This window comes from Neodiprion fabricii, chromosome 6 (assembly GCF_021155785.1).
Source record: "Neodiprion fabricii isolate iyNeoFabr1 chromosome 6, iyNeoFabr1.1, whole genome shotgun sequence".
NCBI classification, from domain to species: domain Eukaryota; kingdom Metazoa; phylum Arthropoda; class Insecta; order Hymenoptera; family Diprionidae; genus Neodiprion; species Neodiprion fabricii.
This window is the reverse complement of record NC_060244.1, coordinates 18735089-18760433: the sequence shown is the minus strand read 5'-3', so window position 1 is coordinate 18760433 and position 25345 is coordinate 18735089. Positions and strand designations below refer to the sequence as shown.

General features: G+C 34.4%; 3 protein-coding genes and 1 long non-coding RNA gene across 5 annotated transcripts; 3 read left to right on the top strand and 1 right to left on the bottom strand.

The window, feature by feature from the left end:
- Window positions 1-627: 627 nt before the first annotated feature.
- LOC124184362 (mitochondrial import inner membrane translocase subunit Tim9) lies at window positions 628-2781 on the top strand. Its single transcript, XM_046573977.1, has 2 exons — window positions 628-1017; window positions 1612-2781. The coding sequence occupies exons 1-2, from the start codon at window positions 976-978 to the stop codon at window positions 1840-1842; spliced, it is 273 nt and encodes a 90-aa protein (XP_046429933.1). The 5' UTR covers window positions 628-975; the 3' UTR covers window positions 1843-2781.
- Window positions 1961-7274, bottom strand: LOC124184355 (G patch domain-containing protein 2). Its single transcript, XM_046573959.1, has 5 exons — window positions 7081-7274; window positions 5038-5213; window positions 4550-4901; window positions 4244-4446; window positions 1961-3482 (listed from the first exon to the last, which is right to left on the bottom strand). Exons 1-5 carry the CDS (start codon window positions 7131-7133, stop codon window positions 2779-2781), a joined length of 1488 nt encoding a protein of 495 aa, XP_046429915.1. The 5' UTR covers window positions 7134-7274; the 3' UTR covers window positions 1961-2778.
- A 54-nt stretch (window positions 7275-7328) lies between these two features.
- LOC124184363 lies at window positions 7329-7886 on the top strand. Its single transcript, XR_006871175.1, has 2 exons — window positions 7329-7449; window positions 7596-7886. It is a non-coding gene; the product is annotated as an uncharacterized LOC124184363 (long non-coding RNA).
- Window positions 7887-9034: 1148 nt separating this feature from the next.
- On the top strand, window positions 9035-24084 carry LOC124184351. Of its 2 annotated transcripts, XM_046573942.1 has the most exons (11): window positions 9035-10593; window positions 12130-12699; window positions 12840-12943; window positions 16047-16215; window positions 16530-16653; window positions 17333-17383; window positions 18761-18908; window positions 19158-20098; window positions 22082-22649; window positions 22927-23491; window positions 23799-24084. In XM_046573942.1, the coding sequence occupies exons 1-11, from the start codon at window positions 10218-10220 to the stop codon at window positions 23966-23968; spliced, it is 3786 nt and encodes a 1261-aa protein (XP_046429898.1). In that variant the 5' UTR covers window positions 9035-10217; the 3' UTR covers window positions 23969-24084. The 2 variants fall into 2 exon arrangements, with proteins under 2 accessions (XP_046429898.1, XP_046429899.1); XM_046573943.1 differs by lacking the exon at window positions 17333-17383.
- The last annotated feature ends 1261 nt before the right edge of the window (window positions 24085-25345 follow it).

The following is a 25345-nucleotide window of genomic DNA, read 5'->3' as shown; positions in this document are numbered from 1 at the left end:
CCCGTCCAGGAAGACTGGAGGGAAGGAGACCGAACTCTAATGCATTTGTGGCGTAAGCTGAACTCCAAAAAGTGTCGTCTAGAATAGTTCCAATTTTTACCACCGTGTTATGTTCGCTGCTGTAAATGTTTTACGATCTATAGCATGGGTACACTGGCTGCACCACTCTACATAAGGCTTATAACCGTGGAGGTAGCATCATCACTAATTTCTATGGTATAACCGGTATAACCACTGATACGTTGACTGAAGTTGTATCACCTGATCTCTATATTCTGCGTCGCGCAACTCAAGTCAGTAAACGGTACTATTCATAGGAAAGACAACAAGAACAACAATAACTAATGTTACCGTGCGCTCCATATACTTAGCCAGTGTGACCACTCGTCAGGGAATTCTGGAACACCTGGAAATGTCATGGAATTCTGAAATTCTCGAATAGTCTGCTATGATAAACAACCGAAAACTACCAACAAGAGGTTTTCTATTCGGGACATTGAATTTCAATGCAATTTACAGTTACTGAGGAGCTGCCGTAAGTTAAGTCCGCCGGGATTGGACAAACTCCCGGAACTAGTGCCTAACTGAAGTCGATTTATTTTTATGCTATAAGGGGTGGGGGCAGTCCAAACCACGATTCATACCATACGAATAAACGTTTGGAGGGCAGTACTTTTAACTAACTTCAGACATGGAAACGCAGTAAATTGAACCATCTCTGATCCTAACGTGCAAGAATACCGATTTTACACATAATTTGTATTTGCCAACTCTTTACATCAGCTGTAGAAATATTCTAAATCCAAAGATTGATTAGATAAATTCGGAGTTTCTTATTGACCAGTAAAATTCGCAACTTCCACGTGTATAGTTACATTGCCACAGTTTTATTGGGACGTACTACTAATGAAATATCTTGTTGGATTTGCGAATCCTTACTTAACATTCTAGTCAATCAAAACTTGAATACTAAAAATGGAAATGCCGACTGAAGTTGATGCGGAGCAAATCAAGTCGGCAAGTATTCGTTTTATGTGTCAAAATACATGCGACTGAGTGAGGACCACTTCAATTCTGAACTTCTCAAGGATCTCAAATTTGAATATCAAAAATATAAGAAAATCCTCTATGGGAACCGAATTCCATGTCAAGTCTTATATCTGTTATATTACGCTTTGATTTGCTATTACGGTAGACATCATCTGCAGTCATAATATTTTTAGGTTATCGTTTGTCCACGTTGCTAAGTTTTGAATTCACTAGCTTGTTTTAAAGGACTAATAATTCCTTAACAACTCTAACGTAACCCAAATATTCGAACGTATTCCCAAATTGAGTTCAAGAAAGTTGTCATTCTATGTAACACTTGTTCATATGAAGGCCAATTTAGATTATGTATAATAGAGTTACCAATATCTTGTACGGTTGAAGTAAAATTACGAATGTTGATCTATTACAACTTTCAGCAAAAGTAATTTAAACGTACTTTCGTCTTGTCCTACAGTCTGGTAAAAATTCGAAGTGTAACGATATAATTAATCGTTTAAATTTGACATAGTAAAATATTTAATAAAACATATTTATTATTGGAATAATTTTATAACTTTTCAGTTTAGAGACTTCTTGACATCATACAATAAGCTATCGGAAATCTGCTTCATTGACTGTATAACCGATTTTACAACACGAGAAGTGAGAACCAAAGAGGAGAAATGTGCGCTGAATTGTATGGAGAAATATATGAAGATGAATCAGAGGGTCTCCCAACGCTTTCAAGAATTTCAGATGATAGCTAATGAAAATGCAATGGCAGCAGCTAAAAAATTAGGTCAATTACGCTAATAATACTACATTTATTTTTGGTCATTTAGAATTTTATCAACAAGTGCTCCTCGTTCTATGTTATATGCTATTAGTTATATCAAAAACGTCTTACTATATGAATAAACTAACGCATGAATTTTATAGAAGTAGTAGTGTATTTATTGTTATATTATGTTTTTAAACATAACTTCCACCATTGGCCCATCTTTCATGAACGAGTTTTCAAAAACCCTAATAGAAGATGATAATAATTAACATATACAGTATTCCAGACTGTACTGTAGGTAACAACTTAACACTATAGTTATAAATTATTATGATCATTATTTCAAGTGATATTCCAAAAATAAATGACCGGAGATCTACTTACACCTCCAAAAAAACTGATATACATCTTCGAGGAATTCTTGGGCATGTTTCATCAAGATCTGGTTTAGGCACAAAAATGTACAGAAGTATAGTTCATGAGACATGTAACTGTTGTCCTGGTAAACCTTAGTATATCAAATGCTTGTAAATAATATTTCATTATGTAACTGTTCTTTACAGGCACTCTTACAAATGTTTTAAAGTATAATTCAAACACAAGACAGGATTGTAAGTTTCTCTTTTTATACAACTAAATACCGGTGAAGCGAACGGAATTTTCTGATAGAATGAGAAAAATTACGAAATTCCGGAAAAAACTGCACAGAACGTCAGCAAATAATAGCGAAATTTAATGAATTCACAAGAAGGGGACGGAAAAATAAAATCGGCTACATTTCTTTTCGCAATGTCTTTGATTTTTGCCTTTGATTATATTCAACCATGCTATCAAGATGCGATGGAGCTTGATTTAAGTTTGAATTATACTTACATAAACTGGTTTATGACTGTAAAAATCGGCGTTTTCAGAGAATTGTCATTATGCAAGAACATATGTGTAGATTCGTAATAAAATCTCTATAACATTTAGCTAGATTTGGAGTGACCAAAGCTATGAAACTTTGGTTTTATTTGCAGGTCTGTACTTGGTATATCCCAGCCAAAGTTTACAGTTTGTGTCAGGCTCTCGACAGAGCCAATACCCTGTATTTGGTTTGTAATTTGTGTACCAAAATTCACACTTGAAATAGGTAGCTCATTCTCCTGCATTTCCGAATCAGGATTTGGCGAATTTGGCGGAGTCTTTCGTAGCCTTTTGTAATCGGATATTCTATTCAGAGAAACTTGATCGACGCAAATGGCTTGGGTCGTATGGCGAGTTTTGTATAAAATCGGACAACTCAAATCACCCTTCAAACTTAAGCTGTACAAATTGGCAAGCCTTCGTAGTTTTTCACGCTCAGGCTGTCGCATTGGATGCAGCTTTAGTTCACTTTGGCTAGGGTCCTGTAGAAACCTTGAAACTTTTTCGTTTGCCGAAGTTATTATAGAATAACCAGGCTTATTATCCACACGGCGTCGCCCAGCTCGAATTTCTCTGCCACTGAGTCCATCTCGAATCCATTGCATTCTTTGACGATAATTTTTTTTCGCCTCATCGGTTAAATGCTCAAAGCTACCGTGTAGTATTACTTGCAAAGCCGGATCTGAACTGACCTTTTCTTCATTTGTGCTGTCCCCGTCGTCCCACCATCCTGAATCTCCAATCCAATCGGATTGCTCATCATCGCCTGAAAGCCAAAATTTCGTAATTGTAATGAACACATCACTTAAAAAAAATATGCGTGTTTAATAGAATGCCTTCAGAAATAACTTTGTTTTTTTTTTTCATCTCCCACTTCATGATACTATAGTTCATAACAAAATATTGAACTTTGTGAATGGAAAATGCAGAGCAATTTTTTCAAGCTGTACCACATCGAGATTTTGTAGATGCCATTTGATTTGATTAACACGTAAGAAATCCAATTCTGACGTTTAGTTGATAATAATTTTTCTATACAAAGAACGGAACTTTCTATGATAGAGTTTGAGTATTTATTTAGTTTTCTTCAAATCGGCGCGTAGTAAAATTTGTCACTGTACAGATTTTTCGAAAGGGTGAAGGACTATGTTTACGTAATGTTGAATATCTCAGAAATCGTACTGCTTAAACTTTTCTGTAACACGCCAATTTGAAGAAAACTAAATAAGTTGTGAAACGTATAGTATATGATATATAGTATATAAATGTACCATAGAAAATTCCATTTCTTGTATAAAGAAATTATTATCTCCATCGAAACATCAGAATTGGATATCTCACGTTTTAATCATAAAAAAATGAAAAAAAAAAACAGAGCATTTTCTTTTTATGACGTTCAATATTACGTTATCGACTATAGTTTCATGAAGTGGTAGATCGGCACAGCAGTATTTCAAAGTATCTTAATGGAATACAGTATCTATATAACTTAAATAAACACATGTTATATTTAAAATATAAACTCACCTTCGCGGTCTTCATCGTTGGTAATTATTCCAGTTTCAGAATCACTCGACGAAATACTAGAGTTAGAAATGCGTGAGCAGTCCATCACATCCTCAGCTTGCATCTTACCACGGTTTTTTATTTTTGAATTACGGTTTGGTTTGGGAGATCGCATTTCACAGTCAATTGAACGCTCGCGACATGACCTCTTCCTTTTGCCACACCTAAAATCAACATGATATGTAATTGTCTGCTCCACTGATTTGAAACATTTTTATCTTAAGTGAACAAACTGAAGTGAATAAGATTGCGAAACTGTCTACTCACCATGTTTCATGTCTAAGTCTGCAATCGTTCCGAAATCCCTTTTTCTTTTTGCCTGACAAACTCGGGATCATCGTGACAGTCTGTGAAGTTGATGGATTAGAATCAGAGTCGATAGCCATTCGCTTGAATTTTCTTTTCCGTCTAGTGTTAGCTCCAGGTGCAAAATTTTCATTTACTGAATCACTTTCGATGTTATTGATATTTTTCAAGTTTGAAAAGCGAGCGAATCTTTTTGTCTGGTTATTGTCATCGCTGTCCGACTGATATTTTGAGACTGTCGCACTTTTTGGGATGCGTACATCGCATATAGAGGACGAACTATCATCTGAATGCTTATTTGCACTCAGAGAAGCTAAAAAATTAATCATAAAACATTATTCAGTATCGGTATTATTATTATTATAGTATGCAATTGCCACTAAACTCTGTTCGTAAATAAAAATCATTTGGTTTAGTATATAATCTATTCCTCTGCCACTTATACTCACGAATATTCCCTGTTGACCTTGCTCTTCTCCTGATACCCCATCTACGCCTCACATTGGCGCTGTTGCTACTTTCTTCTAACGCAAGGGTCAAGTCGTGAACAAGAGCCTCCATTATAACTCTTAAATCCACAGACGCTGTTTTTAGGGCACGCTCCATTTGAAGAATACGCTTTTTCCTTGAAATTTAATGATTCGTGAACACAATTGGAAACAACTGAATTAATTCAAATTTTCTCTACTCTTCACCCCACAAATCTTGTGTTTGTGATAAGCAATACAGGATTTTTAAACATTTTTTTAGTCGTTTATCAATTATTACAACGTCGAATAAAAGCTACATTGTAAATAAGGTATCTTAAGCTGTCTAATTCCATCACTCCAATGTTTTCTTTCAAATGATACATTGACTAAGCAATCTGGAAGGCCTTATTTTGTAAAATTGAACAGCCTTGTATTTATAGTGAATTCTTATGTTTAAAAAAAGCTTCAGGCACGGCTTCATTGGTAGAGAGCCTTTCTCACGACTGCTCTGAATATCAAAACTGACAATAAATACAAGGGTGAACTGCAGTGACATTGGTAGGATGTGCAAAAGTATAGTTTTGATTTTTTTTAAAAAAACATTGCATTTGGTATATCGTGATATGTCAATACCGAACCTATTAGTCCTTGTACAAGCTAAACTGCATTGGCTAAACTAATGATATGATTATGCAGACGTTCATATATTAACAGTTCTAATCCCGTTACACCCACTTTTTCTTACAATTTAACAGGTCATTATCCAATTTTAGATTGTAAACGGACTCCTAAATATAAAGTATTTTTTTTCACTCTTGGTAAACTCAAATGTTACATTAATTGTTTTCTTTCCAACTGCATGTTTGTGTAAATTCAAAAATTTCCCAATTATGTCACAGCAGAACGTTCATGAATATCAAGAAGCTGAGAAGTTCGTGTAGCTAAAGATAGTTTCATGTATGCAAAACCAACCTAGACGTTTCTTTGCAGTCATGCAAAAGATTGAAACATGAAATCCATAGATTGAGTGATTGAAGAAAAAAATTGCCACTAATTTCAGTTGTTACGTTATTGTTACAAAGTTACAATGACTGTATTTGTGTATAACTTTATAAAGTTTTGATAACTTTTTAAATTGAAATTAATTTGATATGGTTCAGGTTTTATAGCTATTTTCTTGATACTTTCGAAAGAAGTTCACAAAATGTTTTGCACATCATATTCGCCTAGTGAAACTTGTTCTCAATTTTTTAACCAGGGTGGCCACTCAATTCCGCTCACGGAATTCCCTGACATTTCCCGGTTGTCCCGGTTTTCCAGACGGGTGGCCACCCTGTTAACTGTGCGAACAAAAATTGAATATTTTTCCACAGCTTTGTAATTAAATGGTACAAGAAATTTATAAATTCATTCCAGTTATATAAAGCTGTGTTTACAATTTCAACATTTAGTTATAACAAAATAATATTGAAAGTTTAAAATGAGTTATTAGACAGTCTCATAAATCTAAGTGGAAAATGAATATGTAAATTGCACAGAATAAAATTTGAACAAAAGCTTACAAGTACAGCAAACGTTTGGAGTAAGTGAAAAACTCACATAACCGTATCATGAAAAATCGTCACAAGTGAGGTGGTTTATAAAATGTTACTTTGCTTCGATCATTCGATACACGACATGTAAAATCTCATAGATTATATCAGGTCAGTAACGGGAAGGAACAAAATAGAGAAAAATATGCCTATTCGCCTGGATACGATGTAACAATAACAAAAATATTCATTTGTAATAACAATTTAGAGATTAAAACAAGTATTGTGTAAGGTTTAAAAATTTAATTTGAATGTTACATGCAGCTACGACTCATTGAAAACTCGTATCACGATAGAAAGACGTGCAAACTTCAAACGTAGATATGTACGTATATACTAACCAAAATTCTAGTGATTTTGCGTGAATAATCTAGTAGACGAAACAAAACACCATTAACATATCAGAACACAAACCGCAACAGAGTCGAACCTTCCGCGAAACTTTCTGAGACAGAGGAAACGGACGGGGTCGTGGGGGAGCATCGCTCCCAGCCGACACTAACCCAACCGGGACCCACCCTGTCGAAGAAACCCCCAAGGTTAAGACAATTCGCACTAATCCCAAGAAGGATTTCAAGTCCAGGGATATCGTGCTGGATTTGGCTCCCAAAGCCAAAAGTTCAGTCGCATCAATGGAGAAGAATGATTCACTCATTAATGATTTGCTCACTATCGAGGGAATCAACGGTTTCGTTGAGGTAGCTCGAGAGTGCACAGTCCAACTGGACTTTAGCAGGTACACTCAAGTCATCCAAACATCATATGGTGCCCAGAGGGCTTTCGATAGATCTACGAGGAAGTATGTTCCTTTTAGTGCCTATCAATATCATTGCACAATGGCACTTTGGAAAAGACTGTTTGATATCTCAAGCTCAAGAGGTCATCTCACTCTTGAACATCTACAGTTATCTCAGGCCCTAAATTTTGACTTTCCATTACCGATAGATATCTAAATGTATCTGCAAGGGATAGGAGATATTAGGTATGCATCTGGACGAGAATTCCATTTGCAACTCCAAGCCACACTGACTGATCACCGGGTTAACGGAATGGTCGGAAGCTATGGTATCATTGATGCCAATACTCATATATTATATGAAACGATACCCGCGCCAATCATTTCCGTTCTGAAGATGCAGGCAGATCTTATGCCTGTTAGCCCTATTGACTGGGATCTTCCAGAAGCTCTTCGTCCTAATCTAGAGGCCGCTCAATTGCCTACAGAAAACCTTTTAGGTTGGCGTAGAAAAGAGAGGCTGTCAGAAGATCAGCGTGTGACCTTAGAAGCAGGTGGGATTACAGCTAACGATGTGTTTCCAAGGAACATCGCAAATATCCCAATTTTCCAGGATTTACTAAAATCTGTGTAAGATCATATTGAAAATTCAAAATGTAAAGTGATCGCAACCTTCCCAACTTCAACTACAGGATCCTTAGCCCAAGTATCCTTTATATCACGTTCACCAGACGATTCAGAACCTGAACCACTCCGTAACATAGCAGCAAAGCTAGGGAGAACTAACAGCTACACTCAAGCTGTGTCAAGAATAGCGTCTTCATCCGCAATTATGCGATACCGAATCCAGAGACGAACGAATCATAAAATTGATTCTATATGTTATCGATTCGCAGCTCAAGCCATACCACAACCATGGCTTCAGAACGTGAACCAGATTTTCGATCACGGAATCGGAAATCAATTGTGGAATCATCCACACTTCCAAATTTCAGAACTCGATGGACGAGCAAATTATAACTCGTTCGCGAACAGAGTTCGAAGAAACGTAACTCGAGATTGAGTACCAATTATCGGAACCATCCCCCCCCAAGATGTAAGTCGTATCACATATGAACCGCATTCTTTGTATATTGCACATGTTTATTTAGTTTCGTTACTAATTTTATTATTATTATTCACCAATTACATATATAAATATAGTTCTGACGAGTGTGGACAGAAGGGTTCCTGTCACCTAGTTATTCATGAGGTAAAAAATAATTGAGCTCAAAATCGTGCAACACAGATACGCAGCACACGGCGTATATAGGTAGCTCATAGCTGCTGATCGCACGCACCTTGCGTATTGTAATTTTGTTTGTATGTACGAATGTGTTGTTATTATTGTATCAAATGCGTGCCGAGTAGCCACGCGATTCTATTATATCGGTGCGACCATCTTTACGAAACAGTTGCAAGCGGTAGCAAATTTTTGATCATCTTCGGAGATTGTTGTTATGTATGTAACAAATGATTTGACGGCCGATCAGAATGTGTTGCCTAACATGCGTGTAAGCGTGTGTGTGCATACATACCCTGAAATCAAAGCAAATTAATTTTCAAGTCTCTTATTCCCATGAAAAGACGGAATGTTATTGGCTAGGAACGATCGTTCGACCAATGACGATCCATTAATGGAAGGAACTACAGGGACGCTGGTTCGTACGTCCATGCATGTACAAGCTATGCGCGACTGTCGCGCCACAACGTTAATCATTTACCTTTGATTAAGATTTTCTTTTGCGAGTATTTTTACGCACAATATCTGTAAATATTTATTTCTAAATTTTAACGTCACAGAAATATCAGAGGAAATGCGATTTGAGAATGCGCAGACATTTCATAATGAATCTCGTAGTAATTATCAATTGACAATCGAGAGGAAAAAAACTGTAGATGGGAGTAGAGTCACAATCTGTAAACATGACAAGATCAACGTGTATTTATTCAAGTTATACAGTCGCTCATGCGCTTCCTGAGTATAAACTTTCTTTGTCATCGTCAAGTCTCTTCCCTTAATTAATAAACCCTAAAACATATTGAACGATCATCTCATCGAAGGGTCTTGTTCCGTATAATTTTAATCTTCTCTACTACGTTGCACTGCAGTCAGTGGGCGGAGTTTAAAATCATCGCTTCGCCATTCGTTTAGTATTTAAGTTTAGTTATTGTTTTATTCTAATGCGATGCAATTAGTAAAAGCACGTACATATTACGTCTTCTACACCGGTGGCTTGTCTCGATGATTATAAGGCAGAAACCTGTGGAAATTCAAAACTATTGTGGACGCCTGTGTGGCAGTGGTGGCTTGCTGTACGGGGACTTCCGGCTTAACATTTTACAGACGCTGAACAGAGCAGCTCGGTTCACAGATCACATCATATAGGTTGGAAAGAGCTAAAAGTTTTGCTCGTTACCGATTTTAGCCGCGAGGTTTGTGCAAAAGTTATGCGAAAGTTCGGTTAGCGAGTCAAGCGTGATTAAAAAACAGTGACAAGTGTTTATGGCGTGATGTTTTTCGGTTATATTTACTGCTCTCGGAGAGTGTATATCGGCAGAGCTGTGTAAATAGCGTGGCAGTGAATTAGCGGACAAATGAATGCGGAGTGTACCATAATAGAAGAGTGGACATAACGCGTTTAACAAACGTCAGGGTGTAATAATAAGACGTAGCTTTGAACGAAATAAAGCAATTAAATACACCTCCAATATTTCTATCGTAAATATTTATTTATTCTTCGGACCTCTTTTTTTGCCTCTGCTGAAGTTTTCGGGCACGAGTGAGAAATATGGATGCGGCGGACGTAAATGGCGGGAACGCCGAGGTAGTGCCTAACCTCGAAAAAGTTGCAAACTCAAAGGCGAACGAGTCGACGGAACTCGGGGACGCGATTGATATCAGTAAGGAAGAAGACGCCGAGGTCAATGGAGACCTGAAAATAACGCCCAAGAAGGGCACCCTCGGTAAGAGAAAAATGCGCAAATCCAAGGCCAACTCCACCAGCATCATCGAGAGTGGTTCCAAGCCAAAGACGAGAGGTAGAAAGAGAAAACTTTCTGAGAGAGAAAATGTCAGCTCCGAAGAGTCAACTGAGTTCAATGGGTTCGACGTTCAAGGTGCTGGGAACGAGGAACCTGGTAGTCATGTGCTCAAGAAGCTTATCGGTGAGTGTTATGATCAATATTGCATGAGTTGCTCGGCAAAGCTTTTCAGCGACATTTTTCTTTATATATTTAGAAATGTAAGCGAGGAGGTTATAAGGTTGATTTTGTATTTCAAATATACCTTGAGTCGTCGCTATTTTTTTCAAAACCATGCGATGAGTGGGAATTTCGCACGTAATACTACAAATTCAAGTACAGAATTTTTCTTACTGTGATTAGGTAGCGCGCTGTGAATCATCGCTTAATTCCGAGTTTAGTTTATTTGTGACGTAAACGCTAAAGCCTTCCTGAAAACTTTCTACTTGGAAGAAGATTCTCTTTACTATATAATGATACACGATATAGTAAAAAAATCTGAAACTCAGTTACTCGGACTAGTGTAACAGTTATCCATAATTAGTTTTATATTGTGCAAAATATTTCTGACTTAGGTAGAATTTATTCACAGTTTCATCTGTTCGGAAATAATTTTACATTTTACTTTCCCCATGCCAAAGTGTTATGTCTGGGATATCGATTTATCTTTTTTAATCTGAAATTGATTTTTATCGTAGGTAAAAAGTTGTATTGCGTGCAATATTTTCTACAATGGTAAATTGAACCATGCATTTTTTTTAATAACAGCTTATTTTTGAAATTGTTCCATCTACCATCCATCCTCCCATTTTTGGTATTGAAATTGCTTTTAGCATGGATTGTTCGCTCATTGTTTGTGCATGAATGTTCGTAATTTTTCTGGTTCTTGAAAATTGTTTTCCACTAGAGTATATTAAGACCCCAGTTTACAACAAATTCTTTTTTATGATCTGTGATAAGATAATAGCACAATTTCATTATTATTGAAAAAGATCCCCGACAGTACGATATTAGGATATATTTCAAATTTTTTTCAAATGTTTATCGTATCATATCACTTTTCTAATTCTAAGTACAATTTTATTAATGATTATATAAATTTCTTTGCTCTACCAAAAATCAGAAGAATAAAATTGATTTTCAAACTTGATAGTTTATTTATTCATACAATTTTGACCGTGGAAATCAAATCCTGTTTCAATCAAGCAATTGTTTCACTGGTATTTGTTCCGAATGCTTCAGAACACTATTGCTAAAATAATCAATAACTATTCTATGTCTCTTCTGTGATCCTATCTCATCTGACAGTCCGTTGCATTTACATACGCATGATGCATAATGCTATTGTATAATTAAATACTGAATATAAATGCAAGTTAGTTGGAGAAAAACAGCAAAAGAATCTCTATTTCTCCACATCCAGTGATTTTAAATTACCACGCTGACAACATTTTGATAAGGAGCAATTGTTTAAGGCAGCTCTTATAAATTTACTAGGATGCTGCATTTTACGAATCGTGTATTTATTTTTTTACGATTGCTGCTGTACTGGTATATATTAACTGAAGCGGAGTTAGTTTTTTAACATATAGCAGTGCATTAAAAGTCTTTTAATTATATATTTTTATTTAGTCTTATTCAACATTTAATATACCTATTAAATGTTTGTCCAAATTTCAGCCGAAGCTGAATCAGCAGATGTGCCAAGAAGTAAACGTCCGAAACGTTCTATATCAAAAAATTCCTCTAAGTTATCTGAAAAAAGTAATGAAACAAAAAGTTTGGCAGAAAAAGATAACGATACCGATTCGGAAGATAACAATATGCTAATTGACGATGGCATTGAACAAAGCCACGAACAAAGAATTAAAAAAGAGGTAGAGGAAAAGTCAGAAACTGATTCAATTGGTGGTCCACATAGTTTAGAATCTGAGATTGAACCACAAAAAACAGAGGAATCATCGGCAAAGTCTGTGAACTCCTCCTCTACAAACAGCAGTCCGTCTGCAATATCCCAGAAGTCAAAAGCCAGTAGAGTATCTCGTGGCGCGAGTCCAGGTAGTGCAATTAAACAAAAGATTGCCGTTGACTTATCAAATCCCGCTTACAAGGAACCTTTCAAGTATGGGTGGAAACGGGAACTCGTTTTTAGAGCGGGAACGGAGAATAATTTGAAAAGGATGGCAGACGTTTACTATTACACACCCAAAGGCAAAAAAGTCAGAAGCTTCAGAGAAGTCGCTGAGTTTCGTAAGTTTTGAGATCATTATATTGATAATGATTAGCGGACTAAATTGTAGAATTCGTCAGCCTGGCTTAATTGAGTTCTACCTTACACCCTAAGAGGTTTATTTCTTTATAAATATTTCTCTTATAATTACTTTTTGCAGTCAACACAAAGGAGCTCACTATCGATAACTTCACATTCTTCAAAGAGCCAATCGGCATTGATGATCCAGAAAAAGAAATAATTAGAGATGCTAAACGAGTTAAAGTGAGTATACGATAACTATTTATTGGACATATTTAGGGTGGTATTCATAACCAGATCTCAACTCACAACAATGTTCTACATGAAGACTATCTTATTCGAACAAACGGATGTTTCGTCGTCTTATTTTAAGACAATCTATCACGAAGTTCTTACTGCCGGTAGTCTTCTTTTCTTGAAGACTGTTTTAATAAGAATTTATTTTTCGTGTACTTCCATCATTTTCACGTTGGGTCAGCTCATTAAAATGCTCGATTCGTGCTTTCTATATTTGTATGACTTTCGGACATTTCAGGGTTGTTCTTTGTCCTTGGTTAAATTCATATTGAAATCACGGCATCGGTATATGCACAGCAAAGTTTTATGTATTATGTACATTTGTTTTAAAATTGAAATAGAAACACTTGAGAAAATGTTGAGCGTTGAAAAAACTTCTTGAGGTTAGTTAAAATATGAACTAAAACAAAATATCTTACATCTAAACGATACAAATAATTGAAACCATGAAAAGTGACAAGTTGACGGTAAAGACTAGAAATAGCACCCGTACCAAAGTTGCAGCTGAGTATGACAGCCGCCGACAAATTACTCAAGAGGTAAGTGAGTAATTCATTTTTCCTATATAATTGTTTTTACCCAATTGTTGGTATCAAATTGTAACACAACATACTTAGCCTAAAGTTGTGGTACCAATAAATCTGTTAATCGATGGACAAAGTATTAATATGTGGTGTTGGTTATTGAAATTTCTTCATATGTATTTAATTGATACTTTATAAACTAATATTTACTATTGAAAATTAATATGTTTTGGTAAATTGCCTAAAATACGTGTTTTATTGTAGGGAAACTTAAATCAGTTGAAAAGACTGCGGTCCAGTAAAAAACGAGCAGAGCAAGATCCGCCTACTATAGAATATCAAACACTAATAACTTCGCAAGGAGGGCTTGAAGAGTCAGAAATGGAGCTAAATGGGAATTTCGATGCAATTCGTTTGTGCGCTTCACATATGTCAGAGGCTCAATTAGGTAGTAAGTATTATCGATTGAAAATTTTTATTCGACAAACAGTGCCTCATTTATTTCACATTGAAATTTTCGTTCCTGTAGACAGTTGCGATACTGTCTTTACACTCAGAAACTTATTAAATTTAAAGATAGTTTAGAGGTGGAGTTTGAAACAGTAATTTTCACCAGTTTGAGTATTTAACCATCACTACTTGCGGTTTTGCAATTTAATATTTACATGGAATTTATTCAAGCACTATTATCTGACAATGCGGCTATTCATGTTTGTCAAATTCATGTGTAATTCATTTTAGACGTGGCACAAGAAAATGAAGAGCAGCAATCTGACGTCAGTGACGTCATGGAAGAGAGCACTCCATCAACCTCAACACAGTTTGCCTTATCACACAGTACGTAGTGATTATTTTTAGCTTTACTAGAGAAATGTTTTTTTTATTTGTTTACTCACTCCGTTGCATATCTTGTAGCTGAAAAGATCATCTTCATGTATTATGCTCAAATATTGCAGTGAACTACATGATTCAACCAGGAACCAATCTTTCAAGTTTAATTTGTGGGTCACAGCAACTCACAACGCAGACTGATGCCGCTATTCAAGAAGCGAGCTTGAAAGTCAAACGAGTGAAGCGGTTAATTGTACATGATAAAGAACTAGCAAAACTTCGTTGTAGTTACGAAACAGAAGTGGGTGAAATCAGGAAAAAGTATGAAGAAGAATTGAATAATATGAAAAAGAAGCATTTGGAAGAAATTCATACCTTGGAACTGCGATTTGCGGAGGCCAGAGTAAAGCAAGCTGAATTAGAATTACAAACGATGGTACAGAAATAATTATACGTGTTATGAATATAACAGATAATACGAGTATTAAGACGAAATGTAAATAAATAGTTGTATGTATTACAACGTTAACCAATAAAAATTTTATAGTCAGAATATAACACAGTCTAATATTTTATACTTACAATTCTAATCCCTGGTTGATCATTATGCAGCTGATCAAAATCTTTTTCAGCGTCTCATAATGTTCTTACATCAATCGAAATATTGACTGAACGTATACAATCGACAACTTAAACAAACAGTGGTGAATTACAAATGTGACATAAAGGTTGTAAGTTTTCCACTTACTTGTTATCGAAATTGCATTGTATACTACTTGTGTATTCAATGATCGAATCATTCCTTTTCATATGCATAGCAACACATACTTTCAAATGCTAAATACCCTTCCGAAAAATGCACATAGGTTTTTCATGAACATTAGACTTTCACCCAACAAGGAAAATTAGCTGATATGTTGGAATGATTTCACAAGTTAACGAAAAATAACATATTATTGCGTACTTATGATGTGATAAATGCAAATCATATTGTTATGGTTACAGAATGCTCAACCATTTTGAAGCTACATTTCCAGTGAAGTGGGCTTTAATACTAAATCGACACAGGTCAAAAATTACATTCGTCACAAAAATTTTGATCTATACACTTGCAACAAAAATTTTGATTAATACACTTGCAACAAAACCTTATACTTCTTATGTATAGTTGTTAGCATTGTTCAGGTCATCTATGACCGGTTTAAAGAGAAATCTTTTCATTTAACTGTTACTAATCTATGTAGCATTGAAGATTGATTTCAACATTAGATGTGAATATGAATATATCGCCCTACAGTATTTACTCCAGAAAATCGGAAAACTTGAGGGTATTTAGAGCTTATTTTTTACGGTCACTGTCCCATAGTATACACTGTGTACATAGTATACATAGTATACACACTGAAATGTTTGTTTAATTACGATGATTTAAAATAATCTTTAAATTTGAAGTTTCTTCTACAGTTAATTTTTAAACTGCGATTTGATCACTTTTATTTGATTGAAATTGTTCGAAAGATTTGTGTCTCAGAAACAGGAAATTTCTATTTCATATCAAACACCGCACACAGTGAATAGCTCCATAAGAAAGTACGTCATTATTATTATTTCACTTAATGTTATGGGAAGATTCGCTTTTTTTTTTTTTACCGCTGCAGACTTCTTATTTGCGTTTTATCATTTTTATTTGTCAGGATTCTGGTCCAGCGACACCTTCCCCTGCAAGAAAAGGTCCAGGCAAGAAAGCAGCACCGGCAAAAAAAGTTATTGAAGAGACTCCATCAAAAGCAGCTGGCAAATCTACAAAAGTAGCAGCAAGTTCACTTAAAGTTAAATTGCCAACAAAGAAGGCAACCCCAAAAGGTACTAGTTTGTTTTAGTACAAACTTCTTACATAAATTTTTCCTTAATTGTTGCTGAAGTGGAAAAAAAAATATTTAGTTTGTATAATATGCCTACTCTTTATCCTTTATTTCTTACATCAGGTGTAGACTGAATATGTGCCAATGATTTTTTGTTTTCTAGAATATAATGGTATAAAAGTCTGTTTACTTTAATCAAACCTATGTAAGTTTGTGTTACTGTTTTTGTTCATGACATTCTTAACTGCGATATTTAGAGTTGAGAATGATGTGAGTAATGAATATCAAATATTTTTGTGTTCATTTTTTTTATAGCTGAGGTAAAACCTCCGGTTGAAGAAAGTGAAATGCTTCCACCACAGTGGAGTTCTCCACCTGCGAGGCGTACGCAACCTGCACCCGAGAAGACACCACCAGTAAAAACTAAAAGGGCCTTGAAGTAAGTAAATTTCACTTTCATTCTTAAACACTTCATGTTACCTTTACCTTTGGTACTTTAACCGCTTGCTAGTTTTCATGACTAGCAGAACTATGTTTAGGTGGGGTAACTAATTTTGTGATATACAATCAAATACGTTTAAAACATTGCAAAAACGATTTTGAGAGCTAATTAATTTGACACTAATGCCGTAGCGTTTGGTATAAATAAGCCATTACATCTTTTAACCACGGTAGCTTACGCTTTATGCTGTATCATAAAACTAATTATCTATGGGGGTAGTGCTATCAGTATTTTTTGGAACCATCGGAAGTTTCTGCAAACATTGATAATATTTCACAGGGACTAATTACCTTTTAAATTTCAAAGAATTATCCTAGTTCAAATAACGTTAATTCACATTCAAATTAAGGAGAATAAAATGTATCAATTCTTTTGTATGATTAGATATAAATTTTTGGGAAAAAATGGATCAACAAAAAAGAGATATATACGTGAAAAATGACAAACAAAAGTCTTTGTAAAGTCCCACTTTGCAGATATTTAGTTCAAATATGTAGCTACTAATTTTTGTCGACATTTGTTGAAGTTTTCTGTTATTTGCAGGAACAATTTTTCAAATTAATCTACTTCGTTTCTCACAATCTGAAGGTTCTATAAATAATTTTCTAAATTTCAGTCTGCCAGAGACTAGGGATCGAGAATCACAACTTACGCTGTTTGTAAAAACGTAGGTTGGAAAAAAATAACGGCTCAAAGTTTTAGTAAAATTTTTTGATGATGATGTGTTGTAATATTCAGTTTCAATCCTAAATGTATTTCTAAATCTCACAGAACTCTTTTCTCACGAATGGAATATTTTCTTTCATTATATATTTAGTCGATGTTAGAGTTACTTTTGCACAGGTCGATGCCTCTGTCCAAAATGATTTTTTGTTCTTGAACTATACTGTTGTACAGGTATTGAAATTTTTGCTTAGTAAAGTTGAATATCATTATCATTTCACATATCTGATGTCCATAATATGAACATACAAGTTACAATTCAAAAGTCCAAGATGCAGATTTCTTTTAAAGTTAATTTTACAGACGTACATTTCAATGAAAAATAAGTGAATCCGAGTGCGCTGTTGCATGAATTTTTGTTCCAAAATTATGAACTACAATCTATCTATTACAAGTCTTGGTTTTTTTGGACGTGTTATTCGCATTGCTGTATCATGCACTACCTCATCATTTCCAGGATGATATATTCATTGGGCTTCTGTGAACACTAATTCATTAATATTTCACACATGACTGCGTTAAATATCTTACACGCATGTTAGTTGTTCATATAACTTTTGTCATCTTCTTGTGCTACTGCCTTGCTGATGTTGACTATTTTATTTTACACTGCACAATTGTTTTATTGTAAAAAATATATCTTTGTTGCATGAAACTTATTAACATTCGGTGATGTACATCAATTGTTAGATTATTTCTCGTTTGATTGAATTTTTTTCTTTATGATTTTAGCAACCTTTATGATTTGCTTGATATAGATGTTGAAGAACATTTTTTGGAGTAGAATTATACAATATGTTTAAATTTTAAACATCTTATTGCTTCAAGTCTTATTTAAAAAGGATTTATTGTTTCGATTTTTATAATTGATTCACAAATTAGTACAATAATACGGAACTAGATCATCTGCTTCGAAAAATGTTCCTAAAAATTCAAGATCAAGTAGTACAAAAAAAATTTGCTTTCACAGAGGCTGTATTATAGCAATTACTATGCCCTATTACTAAACAAACATGCCAAAGCTCACTTTTATTTACATATACGTGTGATATTAATTTAACTTAACTTAATCTCAGGTTTTAATACATTTTTTATTTTGTTTTATATAGATATTTGTCTTGTTAGAACATAGAAACAGTTTATAATTGTTGAAAGGTCAGATAGATATATGTAACCTGTTCGATTACCTTGAATTCACAATTGAAAAACCTGCCTTCCTCAACGCTTCCAAATTCCTATTACACTATTTGTCCTGTCAACCTTTTTTTTTATTATCTCTTTCTCCTCCATCCATATCCTCCTACCGGCGCACATCTTACAGGGCCAAAGTCCAGGAGCCCTGCAGTATACGTTGTTCTTCGAGTATGGGGTTAATTCCCAGTCTTCAGTGTCGCGTCTGCCTCTGTCTTTATCATCCCGAATGTGTGGATGGAGTTGAATTTACTGGCGGCAACGAATATGTGTGCAAGGTGCGTTTGCTTATTTTACAAGACTTAGCTCATATCCGTTTACCAAATTTGATTTGATTGTTTTTCTTCTCATTCTTCTTATTCTTAATTTACTTTTATAAAATTTATTTATATCATTTTGTAGCCGTAATTTGAAAATTGATACCTACTGGTGATGTTTGAAGATTTCTTCCAATTTAGTAGACTCCCTATATATTAGTAGGATGTAATTTTCGTATAAGCTTAGGAAACCTTGCCTTTTATTTTCAGAATTGCCAGCAGGAAAATGAAGATTCGTATCAGCAGCGTCAGCAAATAAGTCAACCGTTGACTCCGCCACCATTGATACCAATAAGTATGCTAGGAGCCCAAAATTCTAAATCGAAACATCCGTTGAATTCGACACCTCCAAAATTGCAACGAATACCAAAATCTGAAAATCCAGATATGCAAATCAGAAATACTTTGAAAAGTTCGAGATCTATAATGAATAAGAAGTCACCCATTGTCGAAAAGAATGAAGGTAGCTGGTTTACACATTCAAGGAATGAACTTTTACATAGTTGCGATGGTATGTTACCAAAACCAGCGCAAAATATTGCGTTAATGGCTGGTAAAAAGTACATTGTTGTGCCCAAAAATAACTCTATGGCTGTGCAACCTGCCGTTACAGCTAAACAAGACAAGATTGGTGATAAGCCACCCATACTTAAAGAGAGTTTGCCCACCGAAGTTTCTAACTCAACAGAGAACTCATTTTCTTGCTCGACTCTTACCAGAGGTTTGACAACAAAACTTATGAAAACTGAACAAGACAAATCTAATTTCGACATAGGATACTTTGCACGAAATGTTTCGGACGTAACGACCTCTACCTCCAATGAATCTTGTACCGAAATCGACTTGGTAAACAGAGACGATAGTCAGTCACAGTTAAAGAATATTAACGATAATTTGTCAAACGATGTTTCGAAAAATTCAACCCTAAGAACTGATTCGGTAGAATTGAACCCGTCGAATCTAATGTCTACACATAAAGAAATGACAATGGTCGTCGATGTAGAAAATCACAGAAATTTGAAAACTACACTTGTAACGCAAACGTCTAAATCAGATAATTCCGAAAATTTGGAACTTGGGGACAAAGAGTTGAAAAGTTCACAAAGCCATGTTAATTCGAAAGGGCCGGAATTCTCGAGGACACACAACAAGTAAGTGTGATTCTGAAAATATTTGTTTTTGTTTACAAAAAAAATAAAAAATTATATAATTTTTTTTTTGAGTTCAGTTATTTATTGGGTCAGGTTTTATTCCCTTCTGAGGTTTTGGCAGTTGCTTTGTACATATTGTATTTACAAGATCGTATTGCTATGTTCATCGTATAATTAATAACACTGAATTTAAATTTCAATGATTAATTCATTCACACACACACACACACATATATATATATATATATATATATATGTGTGTATATTGTGTATATATATATATATATATATATATATATATATATATATATATATATATATATATATATACACACATTTAACGCTATATTGTATATATATATATAAAAAAAAAATATATATATATATATAGACGTATATATATGATTTTCTTACTGTACTTGAACACCAAAGTATATCTATATTTTACAGTTAAAATTTCATTAAATAGATTAATGGTACCCAGAGGTAGTTGTAATTACTTCTGACAAACTCACGATATTGCCTCATGGAATTATAATTATTTGAGATCATTTTTTTTTTTTTTTTTGCAGTTATTCCTCTAAATTTACTTTGAAAATCCATATGTAATTGTATTAAACAAAGTTTAAAAATCTTTCCTTGGCGTTCGCATGATTGTTTTCATTCTACCGTTAAGCTGTTAAGCTTTTGATGAGTATCTGGTCTCGATTAAATTAACAAATAACTGGTAAAATTTTTGTTTCTTATCGTTGAACCGATGAGTTTCCAGTGTTTTCAGACTACCCTGATAACCAGAAACGAATATTTTTCAAGTGTAATGCCATTTTCATTTCATCATTTATTATGGATTGTAAATGCAATATATACTGACGTTTATTATATTTGGAAATATAAAAAAGACAATAAAGATAAAAGAACAAGAAGCAACATTAAAAATGAATTTGATTTTGATTTATGATCGAAGCACACTGCCTTAGCTTCGAAACGTGGCCAATTTCTGTTCAAACATAAAAAAAAATGATAAATCGTTGAAAATTCTTTAAATGGTAATTGTAGTATCAAGGTAAAATATTTACAAGTGGTATTTATGGCAAAAGAAAAAAAAAACCACCTTTGCAGGAAATCTTATTCTTTTCAGAACCATGTCTAAATTAAACATTACGTTGATGCTACAATTATGGAGATATCATAATGAACCCTGTATGGTGCTTCAGTGAAAAAAATCTAATTCATTTTTACTTTTTATATTTACAGATATAAAGACATGTGCGAGCCGAAACACAAAAACACTTAGTGCGTTCTCCCACAAAATATTCCTAAAGATCCTATCCAAACACGTTGTTTTCCTAACTTTGTGCCAATATTTTTGTCTTTGATTTTTTTTTTCCTTGTCTGCCATTTCGATATCTTTTATTATTAATACTCGGCATTATTGAATTCATTTTGTGACCAAATCAAGCATTACTAATTTGTATATAATATCTTTGCTTTACATATTATCTTAATTTCGTCTGGGTGCCAGTATGTAAAATTTGTGTTTAGGTCCGTTTGTACTTTCTCATGTTATGAAGCTGCACAAGTTGTGATTATGCTTCTATTTGATTATGAATTGATATCGACTATTTTCGTTTTTGTAAGTAATGTACAGTATAGTGGTCACGTCTTAGGTATCCTGATATTATTCGTGAATTGGGTATTTAATATGTAAAGAAACTGTTTTCTGTTTTTATTACCAATATGGTTTTATTCCACATCGCACCAATCAATACTTGAATATAAAGTGTCAATTCGGAATGGTTACTTATATCTAGTTCAGTATCTATGGCTTATCAATAAGTTTTTAAATACTGCATTTGAAATGGTATGATGTTGTCACGTTTTCCTGTAGATTACCCGAGGACATCAAAGAGACCATCTTTAATGAGATGTCAGGTTTCCACAGAGATAAATCTAAAGAAGCAACATTGTTCTTTTAAATTTCAGGAAAAGGCAGCTGCAGGTCGAAAGTGAACAAAGGCAGCACTTCATGGTATCTGTTTGCGCTGGTTATCATGCCTTGTCTCGAGTATTCCAATATCTTAAAGTACAGGAGCTTCTTAGGGCAGCTCGGGTGTGTAAAATGTGGCGAGATCTAGCTGCACATCCTGCATTATGGAAAACAGTTCGTATGAAAAACAGTCAGGTGACCGATTGGGATGGTCTAGCAGAATCGCTGAAAAGACATGGAACTCAACATTTGGATCTGAGAAAAATGCTGGTGGCAGGAGAGTCTGACGATATTTGGAGAAAATTTGTAAACGTCATTCCACGTGTCACAAGCCTAGTTAGGCTCGAGTTATGCCGGTGTCCAGTATCCGTTGTTGAAGATGTAATCAAGACCTGTCCGCAACTTGAAGTACTGAGTGCTATGACGATAAAATGTGACTCTCTTAATTTGGGGTCGGTTGGAAACCTGAAACATTGCTTAGAACTCAAGTTGAAAGCGATAAGTGGAATGTCCTTGAGCGGAGATCTTACACCACTCAAAGAACTGACGCAACTGACACATCTGGTAAGTCACCAGTTAGTGATTTCACATTTTACGTTACTTGAAAAGTTTTTTAGAATAGACATTCTTGTGTCTAGGATAGAGAAGCGCATACCATAATATTGTCCTGAACATATCTTCAGCTTTTTGTTTCACTATTTTCACAAACCAATTACTAGCAGAAGAAATATTTGATTGTACAAGGGGAAAATGTCTAGAACTATGAAATTCACATTATTTTAGTTTGTAACGTACTTCTGTGTTGTTAAATTATGGATGACCATTTTTTGACCATTTACAGAGCTTGACGTCTGTCAAAGAACTTGGCAAAAAGAAAATTGATGTTATAGAGTCGTTGACGAATCTGGAAACATTGGAGCTTGGCGAATGCTCAGATTTCCCAGATAAATTTGGTACAGTAGTTCTTCAAAAGCTAAAGAAATTGGAACGTCTCAGATTAGAAAAAGGACAAGGTTCCTGTTGTACTTTTGACATTCTTGAGGGTGTCTCAAAGCTTGAAATTCTGAATCAATTAGAATTGGTTAATTTTGATGTGAAAAATGGATTTGACAAGTATTTAGCGAATTGTAAAAACATCAAAAGATTACTGATCATACCAACGTATATATCCCAATCTGCAACGTCAAACAACATGGTCCTTGGAGGAGTTACTGAGCTCTCAAATAATTTGACACACTTTGTGTGGGGAGTGACACTTGAACTATTGAGAGTGACCGAACTTTTCGTTGATCAGTGTAATCAGATGAGTAAACAAGTTACAGGAGATTCCATACCTGTTTTGAAGCCTGTTCCATGTTTGAAGCTAATTGAAGATATCGAAGATGAAAATAGTGACGCACTAAAAGGTAATCTCAACTGTTTTTTTTTTTACATTGTACTATTGTTTCTTTGGTACAAAGATGTATGAAAAAGTTGTTGCTAATATGAAAATTACACAAAATGCAGAGGAAAATTTGTATTTGAGATATTTTGAAATAATGAGTCTTTTATTACACAAAAATTTTTTCGTTGCATCGTCTTATATATTCTATATAAATTTATAGTGCAGTGTTATCATTTAACTTTCTTATATGTTATTTCAAACTAAAGTTTTATATCTTATAATTGAATTCCAAATGATCATCAATCGACTATTGATAATTTTAATTACAGGTGATGATAAACAGCAGCCAAATTTAACGAATCCGCAGGTGGATATCTTGCCTCTTCCGCAATTACAAAAGTTGCTTCTGACTGCATTACCAAAAACACGTGTCAAAATTTTGAAGATTCCTTTCCACGCAACTTGGCGGCAAAGCATTTCAGACTCTACTACCCAGTAAATAAGAAAATTACCAGTAAGATGCAGACAGAATTTACAAAAAAAAAAACTGATGAGTTTTAAGTTAATACGACTTGGTTGCACAATTTATCATAAAAATATTTACGAACTTAATTAGACAGGATTATACATCAACCCGCAGTGTATTTTACAAAAATTTATACACACTTGAAATAAATTAGTCATACGTACAGATTGTTCTCTAAATCTCGATACACTCAAGAAAATAGTGAATGAAAGATTTTGGCATTAAATTCAGTTTGCTTTCAGAAATGAGGAAACTGAGTTTAAGCTACTTAAACCTAATATGTTAAACTCTCAAACTTGACGTTGACCATACACAAAATTTTGTTGGTTTTTAATACATAATCCCTATGATGTCGATTTCACAGTCAAATGTATTCAGACTTCAATCACTGGTCAAATAATCACAGGTTCTTAAATCCTTACCGAAAAGATTGATTTTTGACAGTGATATGCCCATAATATAAAGGTCTTTTTCGGTCAGACCAAGGAATTCGGTATACTCTTGATGTTGACTTGGTTTGGTTTACGGCCCATCTACTAAACTTTGAATGTAAAAGCTATTCCTATATGGTCCTCTATGTTAACTATCACAAAAACTTTGCAGAAGAGTTGGAAATGCATTGATGTTTTTTCACGCATAAGGACACTTTTTTAAGACTTTTCTTGGCACTCCATGATGAAAGATTCGAAACGATTGGTTCGACGATTCAGAGTTTTATTATGTGATTAGCAAGGTTAATTTTTTTAATCCAATAGTACGTATATTGTTCGATGCATGGAGAGAATAGTTGGTAGAGACTGCAGCAACAATAACTAAGAAATAACAATCATTAATCAATTGGAAATACAGATTTATGGGCATATGAAAATTTTTGGCAGTCGACTCTGGAATTCATTCTTGCAATAACTTGTTGCGACAGTTCAATGTAGGTAAATAGGTACTCAACTGCTAAACTGACAATTCTTGAGTATTGGTTTTTGAAAGCCTCAATTTCCTATCCGTGCATAGAATGTTTTTTTTTTCTTATTATAAGGAACTAGATGATACTTTGCTAAACTAAGAACAAAGGATTGTTTTATCACGATATGTGGTTTACGGTAATAATTTATTTTATTCAATGATAGTTGAATGTTAACGATAATTAGGGCGAATCTATTCGCATGGAGTGTATAATGCTGATTCGGTTACAGAAATCGTGGAGTCAGTTGGAAATAACATTATGGACTGTTATGCAAAAGTGGCAACCACATGAATAATTTCAAGGACGCTACAAGACTCATAGAACGATATTTGCAAACCGTTATACTGGTTTTTTAATTGCATTAATTTATAGACCTGCGTTTGGAAGGT

Excerpts from the sequence above, each read along its gene's own strand:
- LOC124184355 (XM_046573959.1), bottom strand. The coding sequence starts at position 7,133 with ATGCTCCCCCACGACCCCGTCCGTTTCCTCTGTCTCAGAAAGTTTCGC. Across the intron at positions 5,214-7,080 it reads CTCAGAAAGTTTCGCGGAAG|GAAAAAGCGTATTCTTCAAA; the intron begins GTTCGACTCTGT and ends TTAAATTTCAAG. Across the intron at positions 4,447-4,549 it reads AGACTTAGACATGAAACATG|GTGTGGCAAAAGGAAGAGGT; the intron begins GTGAGTAGACAG and ends TGTTGATTTTAG.
- LOC124184351 (XM_046573942.1), top strand. The coding sequence starts at position 10,218 with ATGGATGCGGCGGACGTAAATGGCGGGAACGCCGAGGTAGTGCCTAAC. Across the intron at positions 12,944-16,046 it reads GAGATGCTAAACGAGTTAAA|GATTCTGGTCCAGCGACACC; the intron begins GTGAGTATACGA and ends TTTATTTGTCAG. Across the intron at positions 23,492-23,798 it reads AAATAGTGACGCACTAAAAG|GTGATGATAAACAGCAGCCA; the intron begins GTAATCTCAACT and ends TTTTAATTACAG.
- LOC124184362 (XM_046573977.1), top strand. The coding sequence starts at position 976 with ATGGAAATGCCGACTGAAGTTGATGCGGAGCAAATCAAGTCG. Across the intron at positions 1,018-1,611 it reads ATGCGGAGCAAATCAAGTCG|TTTAGAGACTTCTTGACATC; the intron begins GCAAGTATTCGT and ends ATAACTTTTCAG.